The 17,884-nt window shown below is 39.4% G+C and overlaps 1 protein-coding gene across 8 annotated transcripts in view; it reads left to right on the forward strand.

The window, feature by feature from the left end:
• MBNL2 (muscleblind like splicing regulator 2) overlaps positions 1–14,698 on the forward strand; it is a 150,538-nt gene extending 135,840 nt beyond the window's left edge. For all 8 annotated transcript variants that reach the window (XM_079137711.1, XM_079137712.1, XM_079137710.1 and 5 more), the window contains one exon: positions 11,904–14,698. In XM_079137711.1, coding sequence (XP_078993837.1) covers positions 11,904–11,918 — 15 coding nt within the window. In that variant the 3' untranslated portion in view covers positions 11,919–14,698. The remainder of the gene's footprint in view (positions 1–11,903) is intronic.
• Positions 14,699–17,884: the final 3,186 nt, after the last annotated feature.

Below are 17,884 nucleotides of genomic sequence, written 5' to 3' on the forward strand. Positions count from 1 at the left end.
AATAACTGTCTGTCTGTAATAAATTATTTTAGTTTGAAAAATAATTAGTATAAATTGACAGTCAAAACTTAAAAAAAAATCAGAGAAAATGCTGTCTAGAGTAGTCATCCATGATAAGTCAAGTTATACATGTACAGGAAGAAAAGTAAAATGCATTTGATATTTTTTTAAATCTTAATCTTATCAAAACCAACTTTATTTCTAACATAAAGGGGACAATATAAATCATATATTTAAATTCACAACAGTACTATTTGAATGCCTATTTAAATGGAAACTGAAACCTAATTCGATTCAGGATTATGAATCCTAAAATAATAGCATAAGGGAAAAAGGAACCAACATTTATCAAAAACCACTATTAGGTGTCAGACATTTTATATACATTATTTCATTTAATACCCATCATAACTCTGTGAAGTGTCATATCCATTTTTCAGATGAGAGCACATCTTAGAGAATAATTTGCTTAAGACTCAGGCAGGTTTATCCCTCAGCATCTCCTGCCTGCAGATCCTGTTCTCTTGTGACTCCGCCATATTTTAATTAGATTGGACTGGTCATTGTAGACCTGGGGTGAACCTCTTTATCTGGCTTTAGGAGCTTTTAAAAGCTCCTAACTACTGAGTTTACGTCTTATATGGTTACATTGTTTAACTATATAAGAGGAAACTTTTGGTAGAGGTGAAAACTTTTAAAGTCCAAATTCAGTGTCAGAAATGAAAGCGTCATTGATTGATGGGATCAGCAAAAGAAATCACATTTTAGTCCAGTGAACAAGAGCTGGAGCGTAGAGGGAAGAGGACACCACTCACCTTTCCAAAGGTGTTAAGTGGCAGGTAATTCTGACTGAAAAGAGTCTAGCAGAGGGACTCTTCAAATCCAGGCCTTCTTGTTTTTCCATGGTAAAACACAGAGGCAGGTTTTCCCCACTATCCTTATAGAACTCACCTTCACGTCGACCTCAGGTAAACTGGACATTACTAATTCAGAACCAGTGCTTTTCCCACCTGCAGGAGACCCCTGGGAAAGGAGCGCCTAGAAGTTTGATTTGGTTGTATGAGAAGTCCCATAGCTAAGTTGGAAAGGGAAGCTAGGATGCTATGCCGACTTGGGTGCACAGACAGAAAGAATGGAAGTCCTACATGGAATCCCAGAGTGGGAAGGATCAAAGGAAGGACAGGAGGGAGGAAAAGAAGAAGGGAGGGAAATGGGCAAGAAAGGACAATGGGCAGTTAGAATTTAGTGGGTGCAGTTTCCATTTGGGTGGAATGTTCTGGAGGTAGATGGTGGCCATGGCTGCATAGCAGAGTGAATTACTAATGTAACCAAATTGGGCACTTAAAATGGGTAAAGTGATAAATTTTACCTTATTTCTATTTTACCATAACTTTTTAAAATGAACAAAAGATCCGAATGGAACTTTCTCCAAAAAAGAAGGGATTATGGGTGGGCGAGAAAGATGTCCAATTGTACCTAGTGGTTGTTCCATGAAAGCTCACAGCTTGAAATTCCTTATCCTTGCCACATTCCCCTGTAAGAGTTCTGTTTGCATAGGGCAGGTTAACTGAGGGTGGCTGTGTCTTCCTTGTGGACCAAGGTAGAAGCGGAGTCTGTTCTGCAATGCGAGGCCTTCACAAAAGCCCATTCTTAACTCAGACCGCTTCCCAACAAATATACCTGAAGAGCCTAGCGTGTGCCATGTACAGCTCGGGCTTGTGGGAATATAGCAACAAAGAACAGCCCTGCCTTGTGGGCCTCAGCCAGGGAGGCGGGTAGGCCATAAACACACCCAGGGCTGCAAGGTAATGATCATGTGATAGAGAGCACCCCACAACGTCAGTGGCCATGCTGAAAGAGTGGGCCCAGCCCCCGAGCCATGTTAGTAATAAAGAAAGAAGAGAGTCAGGGCTGGCCTTTCTTGCACGTTTCCTTCCTCGGTTTCTGTTTTGCCATCTATTGCCCAGAACGCTCTGGCACATCCTGGGGAGCTGTTGGGAGGACAGATGGGAACCTGGCTTACAGCCCGCCACACCGCAGAGGTGTTAGTGTGATCCACTCAGAGTGAGAACCAGGCTCAGAAAGCTCACAGATCTGCTTGGAAGCACAGAAGAAATTCCTGAAATTCCACTCAGGGGCTCCTCATGACTGTACCCTTACACCCAATTGAAGGGTTCCACTAACCCCTCTCCCTCCTTCTCCTTCTTCTCTCTCTCTCTCTCTCTCTCTCTCTCTCTCTCTCTCTCACACATACACACACACACACACACACACACACACACACACACAGAATAAAGGAGAAAAAATTGCTCTGCTCTGGAAAACGTGTTAGATATCAGTGCCATCCCACAGATTTGAGAAATACATAAGAGATGATCACAGTACAGAAAGACACAGCTCCATGCCGAGTACATTACATGAACTTGTCTATTCCTTTGACTTAAGTTTTAGCATTTGGTTACTTCTCTGCCTTTGGTGCCTTAAAAGCCCGGTCTTAACAGACTGAATTATACATTCTGCTCCACTGTTAAGACAGATACTGAGGCCAAATGTGTCCAGGATTCTAAGTCTAACATAATGGGGGTGGATACAAAAGCTGGGCATTCAGCAGAGTTGGACACTTCATGTTAAATCCAAAAGGATCTCTCTCTCTCTCTTTTTTTTCCCCCCTTTTTTAAATTTCTTTACCTAAATCTTCAATTTATCATTGTGGGCAAATTCCCATATTGAAAAAAAAAAAAAACATATATTGTATAAATGAAGGTTTTTGAAATTTCTTTGTAGTTGCTGCATAAACTGTTAAAAAAAACTCATTGCTGCTCTAAGTTTTTCTTGACACTTGGTGCATTTACATATTTATTGATATTTTTATTTTTATTTTTCATTCCCAAGTTGCCAGTTCATAGTTCACAGCCTTCAAACAATTTAAGGTAGATTTATGCCAAAACTAATAATAACCAGAAATAGATATATTAAGAAAAATACTGTCAGTGCATGCAACAAAGTGGGTCTTGATGTCATATATATATATATATATATATATATATATATATATATATGAACCAATGTCATGTATAAACTAATGTCATATAAAAAGTTTTCTTGGATTCCACCTTCACGTCTAGAGGTCTCCTTCAGGGAAAGGACTCAGATGTGGGTATCTATTTAACATCTGCCTTACTTCCTACACATCTTGTTGTAAATGCTCTAAACATTTAAAATATTTTCTTAAATAGCATGACACAAACGTTATACTTGCTTCTTGATACAGTGGAGGCACTCAGCCATCTGCCATATATTCTGCTTAATTTTAAACGTTGTTCAGAATCCCCTGGTCACTGGTTTGGAGCTCAGGCTTCCCACAGGGAAAGCAATGGTCCAGACGGTTAGATCTCCAGGTCCCCTAGAGCTGCAGCGGACACAGGGGCTTCAAAACACTATCAGAACATGACTGGAACGAATCACGAGTATGGACTCTGTGATGCTCTTTGGGTGAATTGAACACAACCAGACTGTTAACCTTAAGCTCAGTTTGGTTTCCAAGGTGCCTGACAAAGGTGTCTTGACCACAGCAGGCCCTTGGGTGCACTATACACAGTTTAGCGCTCACGACATTTTTTCTCGGATGATGCTGTGTTAACAGCACAGTATGGGCCAGATGCCATCCATGTTCCTGGGTGTCTCTATTTCTTTGAGATTCAAGAATGATGTTGACAGTGTGTGCCTGAGCCAAACTCGCAGAGTCTAATGGAAAGTTCCTGCCCCTCCCCTGTCGGAGGCAGAGCTGCCATCGTTCATGGTGAATCCCAGTCAGAGAAGGTCTGTGGGGTATGAATGTGGAGCGAGGTGTGGAATCAAGAATGTCAGGTGAAAAATAGGAAGATAGAACCTGGGACGTGCTCCTGGGTGGCCACCAAATTGTGCATACCTTCTTTCTGATGTGCCCTGATGCCTTGGTTTGATCTGCCTGTGTCTCCTCCCTGCCCCCCACACCACCCCCTGACTCTCGTGAGATTCTCCTAACCTAGGATTTTGTAGGGTTTTTTTTCTTTCTTTCTCTGGCAACTGCTAAGCAAACTTGATCTCATAGCTGCTCTCTTTCTGGAAAACATACAAATTCTCAAATACATTTTTATTTTAAACTGGGGCACAGGACTAGGAATAAAAAGCTTCCCTCTCAAATCCCTTACCTCCTTCCTCATTTATAACCTGTAGGAGAAGAAAACAGTCTCTCTTGGATGACAAGAGGACTGGCAGGTGATCTAGGGACAACCCTCTCATCTCAGTGTGAAATCCATGGGGGGATGACCCCCAGAATTCCCCAAGGGGGCTGGGAATAGAAGGAACCTGGGACTGGGGTAGAGAAGAGGGTCCTAACTCTTGAGAAGAGCATAAAGAACTTCCCATAATTCTTTCGTCCTTTCCACTCCATGAATGGGCCAGCCCTGCGCCCCTACCTTTGAAGGAAGCAGAAGGTACATGGGGAGGATGTGGGTCCCCAGCCCCATAGGAAGGACTAACAGTGACAGGCAAGATGACTTCTCTGAACCCGGAGCAGTTCTGTGCCATGGGCCACCTGTCGGGAGACTTTGTCTGGTGCAAAACAGTCAAGCGATTCCTTTACAGATAAATCCAAGTTCCTTACTACCCAATCAAGGACATTATTTTATGAACAAAGTTTAAATAATAATAAAAAAGCTAGTCATTTCACTTGATGGCTTTTGGTAAACATCATGGTGGTTATTTGTGTGATAGACTCTATCTTGTCTGGGAATCTGCCCATATACTACCTGACCGCCATCACCTCCCCTTCAGAATCAAAAGTCACTCTGGGATGACCTTGGGACTTTTAGATCATCTGAGGACTAGATGCCTACCTCAGTGAAAGCAGCAGATCCGCCGCCAGGCAGTTGGAGCTGAGAGAGGCCAGGACTGGGATGGGGAGGGTCCTGATCTAAGCCTTACTGCCATACAAGAGTCTAGCTATTTCCACATGTGCCATGGCGCACATGAGCACGGAATCTGACTCAATGGAGAATCTCCACCTTCGGATTTTATCCACGCAGTCCAGGCTGTCCGTGCAGACCCTGCTCAGTCATCTTTGATGAGCCTAGTGTTAGTACTTTTCATGCATACCTCAATTATGAGTGTTTTTAAATGACAAAGTTTTCATGTATTAGAAAGTACATAAAAATCCTCTGTTGAAATATGACAGAGTAGAAAATACTAGGCAGAAATGAGTCATTCGCAAAATGATGTCGTAGAGAAATTAGAACTTTGGATGTGTGCTCTGTATTAGCATTGGAGGGAAAAACATTAATAATTCTGACAAAATTAGTCTTTAAAGCACAACTTAATATTATGGATGTTCCATCCAACTTCAATTAGCTCTTCTCCAGGATGAAACTGTCATATTTGAGAATTTTCTCCCAGGCCCCCAGTATATTCCTCTTCTATGCAAATAAAAATATATTTGAAAAGAAGGTGATCATGGTACAATACTGCCTCCCTTCAGAATAGTGTTACTCTAAAATAATGAATAAGACCAGTTTTCAAAGTGTTCTTATATATTCCACTAATTAACTCCGAACTTTTGATACAGTTAAATTTTATAAATAGTCATAAGATCAGCCAAAGAAAGTTCTTCAAAGTGTATGTTCATTAACATGAATAACACTTTAATTAATTACTTTTTATCTGCTACCATATGTTCAAGAGACAAAAGACATTTGCTTTTGACGTCAGTAATCCATAATCTGATTAAATAGCAAATTCTGTGGAGCCTCAGTGTTCCCAAGCCTGTCTGCCTCTGTGCCACCGCTCTCGCCTCTTGGGCCAGATCAGGGAATCTCAGTGGTCGTGGCCACCCTGGAGAAGAGGTGCGGAGCAGCAGGACAAAGGGGGCGGGATTAAACAGTAGAGAGATGGAAGGAGGAAGCTGTGCGGTGGAGAGTGGTACAGAGGAAGATGTTCAGCAGAACGAGAAGAGGAAAACCATGGATAAGGAAAAGTAGAGGGGCTGGAGGCCTGGCTGGCACACACGTGGCCCTGCGTTTGATCCCAGCACTGGAAAAATAAGTAAATGTATGTATATAAAGAGATCAGGACGGTCAGCCACATGCCGCCCTCCTTAGCTTCGTCATATTTTTGGTAAAATCCACTCAATTTTTCATTTTAAATTTTGTTTAAAGAGACAGTGAAACCCACATTTTAAAATTTTCATCTGAGGGCCTTGTAATCATGGGGACAGATTTCTAAGAAATCCACTAAATACGGATGTTTTCTTTGGGTGGTCTAAAGGGTTCAAGGCCTCTTTTCCTGCCTGCCTTCTCTCTGTTGCATGACTAGTCTGGTGGCCTTGTGTTGATGCCAGCATTGGGGCACTGTATCCTCAGTGACTTCTTATTTATTAATTCATGCAACCAACAACTAATAAATGCCACCCATGTGCCCAGCCCCATCCTAGACACCGGAGATAAAAAGATAAATGAGACGTTCCTCCCATCCGTAAGAAGCTCAGCTTTGCCATGGGCTCAGTTAATATACACACCCTGCTTGGAGATACCCACATGGGTTTCTATCTTGATGGTAGTTCCATTGAAATCCCTTCCTAGTTCACCAAGGCCAACAAACATCTTTAAAAGTTTATTTTATTTACCTCTCCAAATTCAGCATTAGAAGATAATCTCTGATGGCGATTCATAGGAGAATTTAACTAAAACATCCTTTATTCCTCTTTTCTAATTGTTTCACGGTTTGAGAACATAGGGATAATTGGTCTTCACGGAAATGTTTTCCCTATGGATTAGGAAAAGCAGAAACAGTTCTTAGTGAATTTCATGTTGAGCCCTCGTTTTCAAAGATAATTTATCTGACATTCCTGAGTCTTTGCAATGAGCACTTTCATGTAAGTAGTGTAAACATTTCTAAGAGTCATCTAGAAGCTTACAACTTACAAGTTTATGTACAGTTCCTAGAGATGGACAACCAGGCAGAAAACACAGTAGGATTCAGACATGGTCCCTGTGAAACACTGAACAAATTCTGTGCTGTTCTGTCTTCTCTTGCACTCTCCTGTGTGAGGACTGGCTAGTGTAGCTGTTGAGTACACAGTGCTGAGTTTAGGCTCAGTGTTTCAGTTTCTGAATGATTATTTTGCCTTAACCAAATGCATTTCACATCAGTTCTTTTTCAAGTGATGAATGGCACAGCCTAAATCCATCATCCTTAGGGAAGAGACGAGCCAACATGCATATTTCATAACTGGTGACTCAGTCAAGGGAGGAATAATATTTTCTTTGTAGGTAGAGGCTGTCTCTTGGTCAAGTGCCCTGTTCCTTAGAGTGAAAGCAAATGTCTGAAAGTTGCAGGATTAATTCTCTGGTAGACCTTCTCTTCTGGTCCTGCTCACTCTCAACCAGTGGCCTCCCCTGATGTTACTGTCACCTGGACTGATGCCCAGCTCAGGACACAGCAATCCAGACCTGGATATCTCCCTCAAGAAAGTGAGACTGATGAATGTACAAACCAGCAGCTCGTGGCTGAATTCAACCCAAAGATATATTTGACTCATACAGAGTCGTTTTCTAGAACATCACCTAATTGCCAAATCTCCGGCTTCTTTGGGAAAATGGAAGCTCAAGCAACATGGAACCTGGGTTTCTGCAGCTCCAGTTGACCAGAGCTGACTGGCTGCTGCCATACTCCCCACCCAGCCCACTCACTTATGGTCATTTCCTACCTGGTCCTGGCAAGGTTAATATCTAGTACTTCACCCAGTCCACTTTTTAATAAGCTCCCCAATGTCTGTGGTACGCACTTCATTGAGGATGCAGGAATCATTAAGTGGCTGTTGCTAACATTTGTAGGAAAGCAACACATTCAATGTTCGTTGAAGCCATTCATGCTTCATCTTCAGTAAACAGGTGTGACACTAGACACGGACCATTTTCAGATGGGGGAGACTTAGGTGTGTTTTTTAAGCAGAATCATCAGATTCTTAATAGCAGCCACTTTGGGGGTGATAGTTGAATCCACCTAGTATGATTGCCTTTCCTTATCAATAAATAGACTTTGTTGCAACCATCTGATATTTTTGGTATCACACATATTCTTGTTACAACTGGAAGGTCCACTGAAGACATGAAATCACTCATGATTTGAGATCGTGTGTTTCTGTTTTAAAAATAGACTGGAGGTGGTTTTGCGGGCATCAGCTATTCTCGTTTTTGTGTGTTCTCCCTTTAGAGGGAAAAAGGAATAGAAATCCATGCTTTCAGATCAACATTCTTATTCACCATAAAAGATTGGCTAGAGTCTTTGGAAGTGAACCTCCTTTTCCTGTCATAGTCCTTAAGGGCCTTAAGGGCCGAGTCCATCTGGGAGATGAACAGAAATGCATCCTCCTCGGTATGTTTGATTTCAGTCTCGCATCGTAGCTTGCCAGGGTTTCTTGGAAGGAGTGGCAGTGGTGCTGTGGTTGGTAGGGAGTTCCCACGCTGTGAGGAGAAACATTTGCAGCGTCCATCGGGAGGAGGCATGGACACGATGCGATCGGCCACTCAGGCCCAGCCGTCTCACAGGTGCCTCAGCGGTTCCTACCCATCTGGCTCCTGAGACGGTCCCGCTGTCTCCCATCTAGAGTTCCAGGCTCCATTTTCTCCAGGTCCTACCCCAAGGCCTCCCCTTTCCCTGATTTCTGAGCTCACAGGGGTTCTTCTGAGCACCCTCCCCAGCGGGCACCATAAGAGGTCCCAGTTAGCTCTTTGGAACCTTTGCTTCCTCGGGTCCCATCTCAGATGACCTGCCCTGCCCTGGAGGGGATTCCTGTGCCAGGAGCAGAGGGAGCGAACATCTGGCTTGTGCAAGCCATCTTTTACTCGTCTTCAGAATGTGACTCAAAGACATATGGAGCTCCTCAGACCCTCGCAGAAATCCTCAGAGCCTACTGAAAACCAAGAGACTATATATTAAAATTCAAACAAAATCAAAGATGCTTCAGAGAGGACACTTTCAGGAGACCCAGCATGGTGGCCATTTCTCTTGTAAATTTCATGAAATATCATGAAAATTCTCAGTTGCCTTTACCAAGAAGGTGTGGGTTGCAATGCCTTGTGGGTTGTGTCAGGAACTTTGGGTTACGGCCTCCACTTGGACCCAGTGAAGGGCAAAAAAGAAACCACTGACAGTCGGTCTGTTGAGCTCACTTTGATGATCTGCTTTTTAATTCACCACTTTTCTAATGAACAAGCTCAGGGTGAAGGATTGTCCCTACCAGATGTATAACCCATCTTCCAGGGTTAAGTCTGTTACTTTAAGAATGTATGTTTTGTATTTTGTGCCTATACTAAAATATGCAGGCAACTTCATATTATGTTTCTTTAGTGCCAATTAAAAATATAATCCAAATAAAGAAAAGCCAAATTAAAAACCATATAGAAGATCCCTCCTTCCCTCTAAGCAGCTCCCCACCTCCAGCTTGGCTCTCCTCTTCCCTGCGGCCTGTCCCCACGGTGCTCTTCCAGTTGGGTCCATCCTGCCTCCCCTAGTACCCTAGGGGCTATGTTGTCCTGAGACCCCTAAACTCAGAAACAGCAATCAAATGGGCAGTAGTTAAATAAGAAGCATCAGTCGGCAGCCGTTCTTCATCTGGATTCCCATTCTGTGTCTATTTCTAGGGCGTATTTCACCCCAGAGTGCACTTAATTCACACTCTACCAGCAGGCTATAGTTCTCAAAAAGAAAAAATAACTTAATAATAAATGATATTTTCAAGAAAAATGTTGCCACTAAAAACTGAAATGGCTAAGGAGAAATGCCCAAAGTTTTCCTGACTCCTAAGATCAAATCCCTTGTACCTTTTGAAGTTCATGGCTGCTAGAAGTGTAATTTATTTTTTATACCACTTATATATTCCACAAGATAGACAAAGACATGACCCAGGGTAGCCAGAGTTTTCCGGCCAGATGCAGGCAGTAGTCACACCTACAAATTCAGAAGCACTGAAACTTGAGTCTTTGTTGATATATCAGCACGTGGATAGACTGGGATAGAGGGGGAAAGTAGTCTGGGTGAAACTAGTCAATGTTTTTAGTTAACTTGGAAATAGATTTATAGTCCAATTAAACCTCAGTGGGCACAGTCATCTCTTTGTCAAATTCGGGTTCAAGGAATTGTTGTAACTTTTTCTGTAATACAAATTGGCCCCGGCTAATTTGCCCATTGCTAGGCTTTCTGTAGAATTCTTTTGTTTGCAAGTGGTTGGGAATTTTATTCTATTAGGACTTTTGATTTCTGTTAGTAAGCAGGAATATAAAATATATTCCAGAATATGTATCGTTATATATATTGGTTTTAAACTGTGAGATTTTTTTTTTTCCGTAAATGTTTTAGAGAGACTCTCGTTAAAGTAAAAGAAGAGAAAATAGAAAACTGGGACATGATTTGATGTCCTGGGGCACATTCTTGTTTAGAAAACTTATAGATAGCATTGAAGCCCAAGAATGAAATAGAAAAGTTCCCATTCAAGAATCAAATACCTAAACCTAAAAATGAAGTTATAAATTGACCATTTGGAGAATCTATTACCCAGTTATAATGAAAATAGTATCCACATCCTATATACAGTGATAATATTTCATTTAAAATTATTTTATTTTTGTCCATATCTATCAGCATATGAAATAAGGAATGTTATTTTCCCAATCAATTTTAAATTCCAAGGTATTTTTAAAAAACAAAGAATGATCTTAATATCTGAAGCTTGAGCTTCCATTCAGTATATTTACTGTAAATAAGTTTTTTCACTATTTTTATCAGTCTTATACACATCTGTATGTTTCAGTAAAATAAAGAATGTGCGTATTTTATTTTGTGAGTATGCTGAAACTGTTGTGTATAAACTATAGGGGACCCATTCCAGGGGAAGAGCTGCATGTATAAACTCTGACATATGGATAGTAATTACATTTGTAGAAATGAATTGAATTGAATCCCAGGGAGTGGGAATATTCGCTGATCCTCACCATAAAGCATGTTTATCAGTTATTTCCTACACAAAGACTCTTAACTGTTTAAAAATAAGCGTTTTGTTTATTAATGACACAAAATCTAGTCAAAGCATTGCAGAAAGAGGGTTTTGTTAGAATATGTTGAAAACTTGGCTTTTAAGCTTGACATTTAATGGACTAGAGCACCCAGGCCAAACTCCTCCTGTGTAAAGGGACAGAGCTGGAAATGAATTGGAGATGGAACTGCAGGGACCGTAGTCTGCATTTGATAGTTTAGCCTTCTCTGTCGTTATCTGTGCTTTTGGATTTATTAAGAATGTTTTTAACTGCTTTAATATATTACATTTAAACATAACCTGAACTTGAAACTGGTTGTTGTATCTTAGGAGCGAAACTGCTTTTGATGGGAATGTATTTTTGAATGTAAGTTAATAGATAAATAATACCACATTGATTATAAAGTTTAAAATATTTATATTTAAGCTTAAGATGACTTTTCAAGTAAAGAAAATCCTTTGATTTGACTTCTAATCCCCATAGCAAATATCAATTGGACAGTAATGTGAACATACAATAAAGAAATACAAAGCAAAAATTATAAAAAGAGAGAGGCCCAAACAGACTGCATGCTACATACATGCTGTCACTGTTTTACAAAAAACACTGTGCATTTAAGTCATTGTTCTTGACAGTGGCCAAATAGCAAATGTGGTTAAATGTAAAATTATTTAGCATGAAGGGTGGGGATTGTGCAAGAATATAACTGCATCAAAATGATGAGAAATTGGAGAAAGCACCTATTTTCAAATGTCTGTTTGCAAAGAGTGAAACTTAAACTCAGCATTTTCCCTGGCAGAAGGAGGTCTAAATCACACTTGTCTTTTTCTTTAACAGATAATTCTGAAATAATCAGCAGAAATGGAATGGAATGCCAAGAATCTGCATTGAGAATAACTAAACATTGTTACTGTACATACTATCCTGTTTCCTCCTCAATAGAATTGCCACAAACTGCATGCTAAATAAAGATTTAGTTCTTCCGGACAGACCACGACTCTAAGAAGCTAGTGCTGCTATATCATATATGAGTATTAAATATGGTATGCTTAGTATATTCCAACCTAAGATAGTTAACTACCTGAGACCAGCTGTGATGTTTAAAGACATAAAGGATAAAGTTTACTTTTAAAGGGTTTCTCAACATAGTTTCTGTCCTAGGAATATTGTCTTATCTCCATAACTATAGCTGATGCAGAAAAGTCCGGCCCATGTACTCATTTCGACTCAGAATATTTCAAATTTAGCAATAAACAATTAGCATTAGTTTAAAAACCTATTCCGAGGGCAGGTTCGATTCTAACTCTGATCACTATCATTTCATTTACTCACTGGATCTAAGGGTAAGTTTCACTTCTTGACGAGACAAATGCCGCAGCAAGGACGAGAAGTGAAGTAAAACAGACACCTGTCCTGCAGGTCTAAAATCTGAATAGAAGTTCAAGCACAAGTACTGGGGACACATCCAAGTGTGGTATTTGGTTTGCCTGGAGATGCCGCATTGAATCGTGTGATTCTAGAAAAACATTAAATAGATTGAAAAAGAAACTTTGCACGGTATGAGCTTCATACCCCACCCAACAAAGTCTTGAAGGTATTATTTTACAAGTATATTTTTAAAGTTGTTTTATAAGAGAGACTTTGTAGAAGTGCCTAGATTTTGCCAGACTTCATCCAGCTTGACGGGAATGCGAGGCCTATGCCAACAGTCTAATCGAAGGGATTAGTCTTTCAAACTCACCATCCAGTTGCCTGTTACAGAGTAACTCTTCTAAACTAAAAACCTAGTCAAACAAGGAAGCTGTAGGTGAGGAGATCTGTATAATATTCTAATTTAAGTAAGTTTGAGTTTAGTCACTGCAAATTGGACTGTGACTTTAATCTAAATTACAATGTAAACAAAACAAGTAGATAGTTTCACTTTTTAAAAAAATCCATTACTGTTTTGCATTTCAAAAGTTGGATTAAAGGGTTGTAACTAACTACAGCATGGAAAAAAATAGTTCTTTTAATTCTTTCACCTTAAAGCATATTTTATGTCTCAAAAGTATAAAAAACTTTAATACAAGTACATACATATTATATATACACATACATATATATACTATATATGGATGAAACATATTTTAATGTTGTTTACTTTTTTAAATACTTGGTTGATCTTCAAGTTAATAGCGATACAATTAAATTTTGTTCAGAAAGTTTGTTTTAAAGTTTATTTTAAGCACTATCGTACCAAATATTTCATATTTCACATTTTATATGTTGCACATAGCCTATACAGTACCTACATAGTTTTTAAATTATTGTTTAAGAAACAAAACAGCTGTTATAAATGAATATTATGTGTAATTGTTTAAAACATCCATTTTCTTTGTGGACATTTTGGTGATTGAAGTATTTTGACTTTTGAGATTGAATATAAAATATTTTAAATTTTCGCATCATCACCTGTTCTGAAAACCACATGCACCAACCATATCATTTTTTTTTTGTTTGAGAAAAAAAAGAAATCTGAATTTTAATTCATGTTGGTCAGAGTCTAATTACTATCTATTTATCTTGTATTGTAGATCTGATAACCCTAGCAAAGGAAAATCACATCCTAAGTGTAATCTTACATAGTGCTTGTATTGTTGCATTTGTTTTAATTTGTGAAAAGGTATTGTAACTAACTTGTATTCCTTTGGTAGTTTCATCTTTATGTGTTATTGATATTTGTAAGTTTCTCAACTATAACAATGTAGTTATGCTACAACTTGCCTAAAACACTCAACTTGTTTTCTTTTTCTTTTCTTCGTTAATTCATTTAAACTCATTGAAAACATAGTATACATTACTAAAAGGTAAATTACGGGAATCACTGAAATATTTTTGTAGACTAATTGTTATAACAGTGTCTTTTTTTTTTTCCTTTCATTTCATGATTTTGATTTTAAAAATTATTAGCACACAACTATTTTCAGCCCTTTAATAATGGAGCATTAAAAACATCACCTGTATCCCCGAGCAAATATAGAAGACTGTATTTTTTACTATGATATCCATTTTCCAGAATTGTGATTATATGCAAAGAGTCATAAATATGCCATCTACAATAAGGAGGAGGCAAGGCAAATGCATAGATGTACAAATATATGTACAACAGATTTTGCTTTTTATTTATTTATAATGTAATTTTATAGAATAATTCTGGGATTTGAGAGGATCTAAAACTATTTTTCTGTATAAATATTATTTGCCAAAAGTTTGTTTATATTCAGAAGTCTGACTATGATGAATAAATCTTAAATGCTTTGTTTAATTACAAAAACAAAATCACCAATATCCAAGACATGAAGATATCAAGTCAACAAATACTGTAGTTAAGAGATTAACTCTCCACCTGTATGGGAACTACATTTCACTCTTGGTTTTCAGGATATAACAGCACTTCACAGAAATATTCTTTCAGCCATATACCACTGGTAACATTTCTACTAAATCTTTCTGTAACACTTAAAGAATTCCCTCATTCATTATCTTACAGTGTAAACAGGAGTCTAATTTGTATCAATTCTATGTTTTGGTTGTAATATTCAGTTCACTCACCCAATGTACAACCAATGAAATAAAAGAAGCATTTAAAAGGATTGCATGCTCTTCTTCCTTTTCGCTCTAGGGACTCATAGTCAAACTTAAATGTGACATTCACATAAATATTGTGAGTTGACTTCAAAGAAGACTAAACTCTGGTTTTAGGGGACAACAGATAGTTTTTGCTTTGGGCTTTGACTTTTTCACAGAATTTTTTAAAAAGTGATACTTACAGAAATATTTTCAGTATTCTTTAAAATTAGCAGTAAAAATAAATCCCATCACTCGGTCTTCTTCAAGACCCTGACTGATAATGAAGAAACATATTATCAATAACTCAGTGAGGCAGGGGGAGAAATGGGGGTGGGCGGGGAGAGCAGTTTCATTGGCATAAAAGAAAATGACCATTAACCTGTAATGCACCCTTCTGGAAGAACTCTAGCGGGCGATGTGACTTAACCTGAGGCTGAAGAGAGAGGCAGAAAGTGGATGCTGCTCTGTGCAGAGGTCCTGGCCAGGTGGACCATGGACAGAACAAGCATGGGTCCTGGCAGCTCCCCTGCTGCCCCATCAGTAGCCACCCTCCTAAGAGCTGATGTGTGGACAAAAGGAGCCACGCGTTTCCTTCCTCAGCCCTTCCTACTCGGAGGGCCGGGCTCGAGGAAGGTGCTGTTGGCCTCTTGGATGGCCCCGTGGTCCACTGCTGTTGCAGTGACAATACCTGAGACGGGGTGGTTTGTGGAGGATAGAGGTTTATTTGGGAAACAGTTCCATATCGACTTGACTTGCGAGAGCTTCCTGCTGCTTCAACTCCCGGCAGGCCAGCGGAAGGGCAGTCATGCCTGCCAGTGAGACAGCTCAGGCGAGGGTGCAGCTCGTGGCAAGGCCCCAATCCACCCCAGCACCACAAAATCGAAGAGAGACGGAACATGAGGGGTAGCCCCTTGCTTTTCCTCACACTGACACACCCCTCTTTTGAAAGTGAGGTGTTCATCGCACTGAATGAACTCATTGCTTTTTAAAGACCGGTCTCTCAATGCTGTTACATTGGCAAATTAAATTTCCACATATGTGTTGGAGGGGACAAACCATCTTCAAACCATAACAGGTAGGAGTGTTCAAGCTGGTGAACAGAAATGGCCTGGGCCAGGGCAGGAACAGCGTAGCATAGATTATTGCCATGCGTGATGGAAAGCTCCAGGCCTTCCAGGTGCTTATCAGACCCCTTATCAAGGTGGAAATAAACATTCACCACATCAGGTAAATACAAATAAAGGTGCTTATATTTTTTAATCGCCCCATCAGAATTTCCAAGGGCAAAAATACTCATAACACTTTTGTGGATATATTTTTTTAAATGACTATTTGGAAGAGCAATTTTCTCATTGGAATGCAGAAGAAAACCTGCTGTTGTGTTATTCAGTCTTTACACACACCAAAAAAGAACAAAAACAAAACAAACAAAAAACAACTCTGTTAATAGAAAATTCAAGGGGCCAACTTTAGAAACAAGTTGTTGTTTTAAGTGAAAAATCTAAGGCAAATTGTACTTAAAACTTTTCACACCTGGTTTTATGAACCATAATTTTCATCAGTAAACTGATTTTGTTATGGGTTGTGGTTGTAGCTCAGTGGTAGGGTGCTTGCCTGGCACGTGTGAGGCACTGGGTTCGATCCTTAGCACCACATAAAAATGAATAAATAAAGATATTGTGTCCATCTACAACTACAAAACATTTTTTTAAAAAAACCTGACTTCTTATGGTACTACCTAGAAATAAAAAAATGCAACTTAACCTGAGAAAATACAAAAGCTGCTTTATCTCTTACAACACTACAGATTTTAGAGCAGTCAGACTAACCAAAATAATATTTGACATTCTTATATTTAAAAGAGGACAATACTGACTCAGTAGAGAATGATTTCTTCTTCCACCACTAATACCCTAGTGTATTTGAAAATTCAGCGATCATTGCTGTTGGACTGGTCTATCTCCATAGAAATAGCTGAGTCACTGTGAACAGGAACATGATTCATACAGAATGAAACACAGTAATGACTTCCTTCTGTGCCCTTGGTCGTGGGGGAGGGTGGATGGAGGGTTGGAGATGCAGGGAATTGAGAATATTCACCAGGGATCTATCAACGTGCCAAATTCCATGCTAAATATTCTACACAGGTCTCTAACAAGCCCATCCTGCGTGGGTGATAACTGCTAAGTAAATCCCAACTGCCACAGAGAATCCTACTCAAGGTACAACAAACACATTCTGTTGTGGGCAGTAAGCTTGATTCCAGATCAACACTACCTACAGGGTCTGCCCCTTAACCCCAGGAGTGACCAGATCCACAGCTCAGGCCCAAAGCTCCCTTTGGCGCATCCCGATTGCACGATCAACTGGCATATGACTTCACTCTCTTCCTCTGTTTCAGCTACTTTGAAAATTTGAGATGTCCCTTCAGTACCCACCATATAAATCCCATATGTGTTATTTAACCTAAATTTTAATAAAATCATTTAAGACATCCACTCAGATACGGTGAGAATCCATAGAGCTAATTTCATGAGATAGCATGTAAACATTGTGTGTGTTTGGTTCACACACATTTTACAAAATCTCTGGCATCACCATGGATCTATTCTAACATCACATGAGAAATCAAGACTCTTAAAAATTAACCAATTCTTTCAAGATCAGAGCTTCAAGCCCTGCTTGTCCTAACTCTATAGTAATGTCGCAATGAGCTGTATTATGACATCCTTCAGGTCAAAATTTTATTAAAAATTCAGAGTAGGCTGGGCCTTGTGGCTCCCATATGTAATCTCAGCTACTTGGGAGGCTGTGACAGGAGGATTGAAAGTTCAAGGTCAGCCTCTGCAACTTGGTGAGATACTGTCTCAAAATTAAAAAAAAAAAAAAAAAGGTATGTGTTTTAGGTGAAGCCACAATACAAATCCTTTACTAGGTTATTTAAGAGAAATGGGTTTACTTCCCTGCAGCAAAAAAAAAAAAAAAATAATGATATACATATATATATGATTTATAAAACATGATATATATAAATATATATATATAAATATATATATGATTTATAAAACACGTTGAAGCTATAAACTACAAAGTACTCTTCCAGATTTAGGACAGAGCCTAATTCTTTATTAGGACCTGAGGCAACAAAAGAAAAGTTACATTATGCCATCTCTCCAGTGTTATTCAGTTTTGTTCCGCTTTGCTTTTTG

The sequence above is a fragment of the Sciurus vulgaris genome (assembly GCF_902686455.1).
Source record: "Sciurus vulgaris genome assembly, chromosome: 4".
NCBI classification, from domain to species: Eukaryota; Metazoa; Chordata; class Mammalia; order Rodentia; family Sciuridae; genus Sciurus; species Sciurus vulgaris.